The sequence below is a fragment of the Trichechus manatus genome, unplaced genomic scaffold, assembly GCF_000243295.1.
Source record: "Trichechus manatus latirostris isolate Lorelei unplaced genomic scaffold, TriManLat1.0 scaffold00019, whole genome shotgun sequence".
Classification (NCBI taxonomy): domain Eukaryota; kingdom Metazoa; phylum Chordata; class Mammalia; order Sirenia; family Trichechidae; genus Trichechus; species Trichechus manatus.
In genome coordinates, this window is record NW_004443955.1 from 6,843,929 (window position 1) to 6,853,447 (window position 9,519).

At 39.0% G+C, this 9,519-nt stretch overlaps 1 protein-coding gene across 1 annotated transcript; it reads right to left on the bottom strand.

Annotated features, from left to right (window-relative positions):
• Positions 1–203: 203 nt before the first annotated feature.
• Positions 204–1,649, bottom strand: MKRN3 (makorin ring finger protein 3). The gene has a single exon (XM_004372678.1). The coding sequence runs from the start codon at positions 1,647–1,649 to the stop codon at positions 204–206; it is 1,446 nt and encodes a 481-aa protein (XP_004372735.1).
• Positions 1,650–9,519: the final 7,870 nt, after the last annotated feature.

Here is a 9,519-nt window from a genome sequence, read left to right on the forward strand (position 1 = left end):
AAGGACTTTTGTTACTTTCTAACACAGCAAAACACCATAATCCTAGCGGGGCAGATAAGAGGAATGGGGAAGAGAACAGAGAGGGACACTGTACAAAAATTGCTTCAACAGCCCCTGAAAGTGATAGATGGGTCTCTAAAAGAACACAAGCAATAACAGACAAGACAGCCTCAACGGACAAGACCACATGCCACAGCATGATGCTACAGAATCAAACTGAAATATTTTTCAAGCTCAAAAAGAAGCAACTCCCACTGGTCCTCAGAGAAGGGGAGTTTATAACCTCCCTTTGAAAGAAGATGCTTAAACAACAGCTTGACCAGACGAAGCCTGACAAGCTCCTTTCCAATGCTCTTAAAGGGCATGCTGCCCTCCAAAAGCTGATTCCAATAAGTGCTGGATGTTCCAGCATCCTGCCTTTGAGGCTCTTCTCCCTGACTCTCAAGACAAGCATGCTTGTAAAAACAGCGCTCTCCAAATGGGCAGTGACCCCTGCCTTCAGCAAAATACCTGCAGGGCTTGTTGCTCATTGCCTCCTTGTACTGCTGAATAAGTTTCTGCTTCTTTTCCTCTTCCTCCACCCAAAACTCACTGGGAATAACAAGGTCGGAGGGGACCCTGCACTGTGGGCACGACTTGACGATCCGGTTTTCAAAATGTTTGGCTCTCCTCCACACACGGATACACTTAAGACAGTAGGTGTGGCTGCAGTTGGAGAGGATGCCAAAGCGGCGATCGCTAGGGTTGGCTTTCTCATAGACAACCTCCATGCAGATGCCACACACCTTGTCCATACTGCACTGCACAGCGAAAGAGAGCTCCATATCCCTCTCGTGAGCTTCTATGCAGGCCTTTATGTGATCTGCTCTCTGGGCAGCATCCACGGGGTGCAGTACCTGCAGCCCACACATGTCGCAAGCCTCTCCGTGGAGGTACATACATCTCTCCCCATGAGGACATTCTCCTACAGCGGCGTAAGGGCAAAGCGGTTCCCCCGCGCCGACAGCGATCTGCTCTTTCTCAGTCACGGAGCTCTGTGGGGCAGCCTCGGCAACAGGCAGTGCCCAGCGGCCCCGGTAAGGCTGCCCTGGAACAAACTCAACAGCATCCGCCCAAGATGCTGCACCTGCTCCGGCAGCTTCACGGCCTGCATTGCCTGTCTCCGTTTCAAAGAAACCCCTTTCCGCAGTTGAGCCAATCAGAGGCAAGAAGCGAGCGGAAGTAGCAGGAGGAACTTCCGCCACTTCCGGAGTCGGGGCCTTGATTTCCGGAGCCCCGGCGGAGCCGCTGTCTGCAGAAGCACGAAGCCGCAAATCGCGGCCCTCTCTAGCCCGCTGCCGACCTGAAAGGTCATGAGAGTAGCGGCAGTTCTCCCCTTCCTTGCAAAGCCCGTGTACATAATACCTGCAGGTCACTAGCTTTGTCCAGCTGCCGCCACTGCGGCCCTGCAAGGGTAGAGGCCTGGCCCCTCCTCCCCCTGCGGCTTGGGCAGGCCTTAAGCCTGACGCGCGTGTAGGGGCCGGCCTTCGCGCCACTGGCTCCGGGCGGGCCTCCGGAACCGGCAGGCCGGGCCCGCCGCCACCCTCCCCTGCCGCCGCAGCACCTGCCTCGGCACCGGAGGCTTCCGAGGGAGCTGCAGGCTCTGCCATTGACAAACGGCCTCTAAAGTTACCGGAACTTTCCAGCGCCTCTTCCTACCCGGGCCTGAGGCCTTGAGACCGGGGCGGAGGCCGCGGCTCCTCTCCACGGGGTCCGTCGCTTTCCGCCTTCCCCCCTGCTCCCTGCTCCCTATGACTGTGCCTTCCTACGTACTTCCTGCACCAGCATGGCGGACACTTCCTCTATGGGCACAGCTTTTGCTTTACCTGGCCTTTATCGCTGGTGTTCTGCCAAGATGTCTGCTTTTTTCAACCATGACAATTCTGCACCAGCTCGGCGTTTCACGACTCCGCCCTTACTGCGCACTTTGTCAGTCTCCGATGCATTCCGGCAGTTCCAAATCCCTTATCGTACTGTCTCCTCTGGTGGTTATAATCAAAACCCTTTGGGGTTTTATATCTCTTCTGTATTTCATTCAGGACCCCTGGTGGTGCAGTGGTTAAGCGCTGAGCTGCTAATCAAAAGTTCAGTAACTCGAACCCACCAGCCGACCACCAGTAGCTCTGCAGGAGAAAGGTGGAAATTTGTTACAGCCTTGGAAACCGTATGGGGCAGTTCTACTCTGTCCTATAGGGTCTCTGTCTACAAGGTCGCTATGAGTCGGATGGTTTTGTGGTTTTGTGTTGGACTTGACGAGAATTAGGTGCATGTGTTCACATGTTTTTATTCTGTTCAGCTTGACATGAAAATTATGGGCAGTAGGTTTGGTTTTTGGTTTTGGGTATTTTTCATTCATACAGGTTTTGATTTTTTTTTACTATCTTGTCTATTTTTTAAATCCCATAAGCCCTTGTTTTCTTATGTTTAAAAGTTCATCTTGTAGTTTGAGACATTTTCGTCATTGATTTTTATAAATTCTAAATTCTATTTCTGTTCACTCTTTCATCCTATGTCTGTTAGTTTATGTTTTTGTTGTTTGTTTTTTGTCTGACAATTCTTACTGCTTTAACTTTTTTTGTTTTGTTCCATGGGCGAATTTCTTCTGGTCTTTAATGTCTGGACATTGTTTTGGGTTTGTAGTTGGCAAGTTTCATCAGCGAGGCGCTAGCAATATTCACTTTAGCACCTTGGGGATGTCTTAGTTTATTACGATTTCTAATTTTCACTTCCCCACTGTGCAGAAGCTCTGGACTTCTTCCGGTCCTGACGCCAGCCTAATAAGCCACTGTCCCCCAAGTGAGCCTGCCTTTTCTTTTCTCTGGGGCTGGTTTAATTCACTGTGGTCCTTTGTTTCCTTTTCTTTCTAATCTTCTAATTCACCCAGGTTTGTGCTGTATTGTGGCAGGACAGCCTTTCAGAACATTGACTCTCTATACTTCTGGCAAGTGGTGCTTTTTAATTTCCGTATGTGTGAGCACTTTGTCGTTTTGTAGATGTTTTGTTAATGAAATTATTTTCTATTACTACTTTGCTAAGAGTATTATGAGTGTTTACTGAATATTAGTTTTCTGCATATATTGATACATGATCATGTTTTTAAGTCTTCATTCTTTTAATGTGATTATTGACACTGATAGATTTTCACATATTTAGCTTAACATTTTTACCAAGAATAAACCCTTTTATGTTATGATGTATCATCCTTTTATATATCGTTGGATTTTATTTGCTAAAGCAGGTTTCATACCGGCAATTTTATAGCCTAAGTTTACATTTTAAAATGGAAGAAAATCTGACTATTTCTTATATAATCATCTATGTCAATAAATTAAATCCTAATTAAGTAGATGGAGACCAAGAAAAGAGAAAGTGTAAAAATGGCGTAATGGCAGGGTCAGACCTCCTTGTCTAACTTCACGGGGGATGGACAATCATTATCATGATCAGCAGCCTGACACAAACACTCTTTTTTTTTTTTAACATAGTCTCACCCAGTCATTGTGTGGGAGTCACAAAAACTATGGCTAGAACGGCCATGTTAAGTTAATTCACTGAACCACGGAAGAAAATAATAAAGATAAAATAAATTGAGACAAAAAATAAGCACAAAATAAGAGGAATGAACCATTTGAAAGGGTTAATGAAACTGATAAATTTGTATTGAACCTTATCAAGAAAAAATGAAGAAGGTTCAAATAACCAAAATCTGAAATTAAAAAAAAATACATGTTTTCACTACATTACTGGCAAACATTAAAACACAGGAGAGGATATCAGGAACAAGGTTAGACCATTACATTTGAAAATGTATATGAAATGGTCATATTCTAATAAACACACCTATTGATTAAAATTACATGAGCAAAAATAAGAAATATGACTGTTTATTAAATAAACAAAATCTGTAATTAAAAATTATTTACTGAAGGTACGTTTTTAGATGAGGAACCCTGGTGGTGTGGTATTCGAGTGCTCAGTTGCTAACAGAAAGGTCCGTAGTTTGAACCCACCAGCTGCTCCTCAGGGGAAAGATGTGGCAGTCTGCTTCTGTAAAGATTACAGCCTTGGGAATCCTATGGTGAAGTTCTGCACTGTCCTATAGGGTCACTATGCGTCAGAATAGACTCAACAGCAATGGGTTTGGTTTCCTTTTTTTAAAAATTGTTAAAGATTTCTCTGGGAAATAAAAGGCAAAAAGACCCACAATTATTATTGCAAGTCCTAGCCAGTGATGTAAGGCAAGCAAAGAAATAAAATATATTAGAACTGGAAATCAATTATTAATAGAAGACAGTAGAAAGTTGAAAATAATTTACAAATAAACTATAAGATGCAATAACTACATTTAACAAAGACACTGAATAGAAGGGCAATATAAAAAATCTATTATTAAAGACACTTAACATTAAAACTTTAAATTTATAACATTTATTGTAACGTCAACATTTGAATATTCTAGGAACTAAACTAATTAAGGTCGTACAATAAAATTATAAATCATTTTTATTTAGGAAGATCTAAATAAATTGAGGAGTATTCCATTATTAGAGAGTGGAAGACTTAATATTTCAAGAAGCTAAATTTATCCTAATTTGATAATCATATGTGAATGTTGCTGATTTTTCATTATAAATCTTGGTAATCTTGGTGATTTTGTATTTATCTCCTTTACATAGCTATTGAGTTTTGTATTTGGGATGCCAGCTCCTCCAAAGTCTGACTCGTTTGCACTCTTTTCCATAAATTTTCTCTTTCCTTTTCGAATGCGTTGGTTAATGAGTATTCCTTTGACACCTCCAAAGATTTTCACATTAAAAAAAAAAGAACACAGATATTGGGCTTATATAGCACGCTCTCCACAAGAACCCTGACTTTAAATCTACCATTTATTTAGAAATAATATGTTCCCAGTACTGTATCTAGATTATATTTGATCCTCATTTTATAGACCAACACTGATTGAAATGTTCTGTGTATCTGCTATCCAATGCGGCAGCTGCTAACCCCAGATGGCTATTGAGCACTTAAAATGTGGCTAGGGTGACTGACAAACTGAATATATATATATTATTTAAAATTAATAGAGGCTAGTATCTTCTGTGTTTGTACAGTGCATGCAGTTCTAGATATTATTTGACCGTCCCATCTCATCAAACATGAAGGAACCGAAAAGTAGAATATTTACCGAATGTGCCCTTAGCTGTTGAGCATCAACATTTGCTTTGAAATTCCACCCTCTGTTGCTCACAATTGTGTTCATGTCCTACCACTCATAGTTATTTATATATCCTAGTTCCATAGCGATGATATGTCCTTTATACTATTAGAAACTAAAATTAAATTCCATGATTTTAATATCACGAGATTGAATAAAAGACAGTATTGGGCAGTGCATCTTGGGAGAGATGAGCAAATATTTTCCAGCCTGATCGAACCCTGATCCTCACAGGGTCTTCTCTGACGGCCTTAGCTGATGTCCTGATTTTTTGGTCGGCATTTGATGTTGTTTTCACAGTCTCTGAGAATACACAGATGACCTTTTCTTAAGTTATTTGGTTTATCTGATTCCATATTTCCCTAAAAGACACTGAAGGTCTCAGGGGCTGGGACCTGACTGAAACCTCCTTATTTGAACACCACTCTTCAGTGAAGCCCAGGATCACCTAGCTGGTCAATATTTGTGTATCTAAATGGGACAAAAGGAAGCAAAGTCCCACCTCACCTGGCTTGGCTAAACACCCAGGAAACCAGGGAGCATCTTGAGAAGGGGAAAGATGGTTGACAACACTAAAGGGCTGAGGCACAGTCTAGGCAGCATCACAAGTAGCACTGGAGGTGAGACACTAGTTCAGAAGTTGTCAGCAGGGACGGACCACTGGGGGCCTGAAGGTCCCACAGTCTTCTATCCCCAACAACCAAGACCTGCCGAGCTGATATAGTTCCACATGGCTGATACTTAAGGGGTGCCCACTTGAATAAAAGTAATTTTCTTCATCAGGCATACCTCCTTTAGGTCCAACATTTAGGCACTACAGGAAGGAGGAGAGATTGAATTTAGTGGTCTAGAATTATGCATCACAGGTTTAAACCCTGAATCACTACTCTCTAACTGAGGAATTCATTTTGGGCTAGTGAATTACTCCTTTTTTCACTTCATCTGCCAAACAGCAGGAATAATTATAATAGTGTTAATAGTAATGACTATTTCACAGGTGTGCTGTGAGAAATAAGAGGTAATTCTTATAACCTGATTACAAGGGACAATCTTTGTGATCTCCATAAATGTCTCTTCTGTTTTATAGCCACCCAAACAAAACTTGTGACGAATGCCTCTGTCTTTGTCAGGCCCCTTTCCTGCTACCTAGATTCAGCAGTAATATGGCTGTAGGGTCCCTGGTGCTTCCTGGCACGTGAGACGTAGAGAAGGAATACATATTGTCTCATACTTGTGGGAAAACTGATTTTTATTTTGAAATTGTATGTGGTAATTTTGGTTCCCTCACGACTTGTGGTAGCCATGGGATTCTGGATGGAGTAAGACTCCCTTAGCTCATTCTAGGAGTGGATGGACTGATTTTAGGAATCCACATCTGATTACCCTAAATGAACAACTAGATAATAAGAAAGTTACTAAAAATGCCTTTCTAATTCCGTATTCCAATATGGAGATACATTTATACACACGACTAATATTACTTTGATTTTAGAACATATGATTGGCATAATTATAAATATTATAGTGGTTTATATATACTGTAATCAAGCACTGACAATTTAAAGGGAAATTCTCAGCTATAACTGTTGGAACATGTGTATAGTCGGGCCTGCATGCCAAGGCCACAGTGAAAAAATGGACAGAAATATTTTGAATTTTGTCCCTTTGGAGAAGGAGTGCTCTAATTTTTTTTAAACACAAAAATACTCATATGTTTTCCATGTTTCTTTTCCTGTTCCCTAACACCTCCAGAAAGTTTAGGCAATTAGTAAACAGAACTGTGAACAATCATACCTAAGTGACCAGACTATGCAGTACATCTCCCCATATAGAGCCTAAGAGGGTGCACTAATACTTCTGACCATTAGAGAGCACAAGAGATAACCGATTGAATTAGCAGAGGGCTAACAATAGCAAGGTTGTAGAGATTTTGACACGTAATTGACAATTTAGATATATCATTTTGATACAAAATATTTAAGAAGGAATTTAAATATTGCTCATAAACCGTGATGCAAATATTCCAAACATCTTTCTAATAAACTTCGATGCAAATATCCTAAACAAAAGACTGAAAAACAAAGTCTAATGATACATGAACGAATAATAGATAATGACAGAGAAGGGTTCATTCTGGTAGGTAAGATAATAATATTTTAAACTCGATTTGTGTAAATTATTAATATTAGCGAGAAAAATAACAAGCTCATTGAAAATCCAGATATTTTCTGTTAAAATAATAGGTATTTGTGTTAAAACTCTCAGCACAATAGAAATAGATAAGCATTTTCTTGATCTGATAAGAGAATCTTTAAAATAATTTAGGCTAACACCATACTTAATGTTGACATATTCATACCTTTTCCCTTGAGATCAAGAAAAAGGTTATGATGGCATCAATCAAAATTTATATTTAAAACAATTACTGAAATTCTTAGTGTAATAAGGCAATGAAAATTATTATAATTGGAAAATATTTATTAACAGAGGTCAGCAGAAAATGCACAAGACTCTGCTATTAACTGTTAAAAGTAAAAAAATTAATAAGTAAAACTAGCCAATCCACAGGTAAAAAGCCAATATACAAAAATCAATCCTATGTCTCTATTTCCACAATGAACAGTTAAGAATGAAATTTAAAAACATATAAAATTAATAGAGCATGGAAAAATTTAATTACTCTCAGAGCCAACCTATGATGTGAACATAGAAATCCATTATTACTGAGAATTTTAGGAAATCCTAAATAAATAGAGAAATATTACATGATAAAAAAGTAGACTAAATATTTGAAAGAGGTTAATTTTCTCAAATTTGATCTGTAGATTTAATTAAAAACAATCAAAATGACTATGTATGAGTAACTTGAAAAGGTCATTCATATAAACATGCAAATAACCAAATATAGTCAAGGTAAATTTGAAGGAGAAAAACAAATAGCAATTACTTTTACCAGATACCAAAATGCATTTCAAAGTTGTGATAATTAAGACAGTGTATGTTGGTGCAGTGATAAGGAGAAAATTGAACCAAGTAGAGACTTCAGAAATAACCACCCCGACACACACAAGTTTATTTGATTCATAAGAACTGTGACACCTCAGAGCATTGAAGGAAAATGATTTTCCAATAAATGATGTTGAGTGAAATGGGTAACTAACTAAAACAAAGTAAGTAAATAACAAGACACTTGGTCTCTACTTCATACCATACATAAAATGTTATCTCAAGAGAAATTTAGATATGAGAAATTGATGTGCAAAATAATAAAGCTTCTAGAAGATAAGTAACATTTGCCCAAGATATGACAAAATCCTAACTCTCTGGTTTTAAAAATGAATACCTATGCTAAGTGAGATTCTCATATTCAGGGATGGTATTAGTGTAGTATTGTTGGTGTGCCCTCATGTACAAGGTGGACATGTGCTATTATTTCTCTACCTATTTTAAGTATTTCATGGTAGCTACCTGCAGAGCTTCCTCTTCCCCATACGTTTGCAGCTAACAACTACACATGGTAGACTATGATTTTATAGAAGTTGTGCTAAATCAGGGGCAAGGGCAATCATTCTTCCAACTCCATTCTTCTACTCCATTAGGTGTTTATATTTTTAATTGGGAAATACAAAAATCAAGGAGAAAGTTCAGTTGTTGAATTCTAACAACTCCAAATAAAATTACAAAAAGGAAAATGAAGATAAAATGATTCCACTCCCTTTGGTATATCTAGTTTGACCAGCTAATTAGCCTTATTTACTGAAGTAGATGGCACATACAGTAAAATACATAAATCTTAAAACCAAAAACATTGCCGTTGAATCAGTATGCAACTCATGATGGCCCCTTGTGATATACAGTAGAGGTATTCCATAGGGTTTTCTTGTCTGTAATCTTCATGGAAGCAGATTGCCAGGCCTTTCTTCCTTGGAGCCACTGGGTAGGTTTTAATTGTTTTCACCACTGACTCTAAAATTATATAAACTACATAAATTCCTACTAACATTTTTGATTATATATTTTGTTGTATAGATAGTTGCACTTATACTGGGTGTATAATATAGCTGGAGTTACTGAGGTCATAGAATGAAGGTATAGTAGACATTGACAGCTTTTGAAAGTGCTTATTCCAATTTTATATATACAATCAAAATATGAGAGTTTCACTTTTGCCAGCATGTAGTGGTGTCAGTTTTTTATAATATGCCAGCCTATTTGGGAAGAGTATAGTTCTTTCTTTCTTTCTCTTTTTTAAATTATGCTTTAAG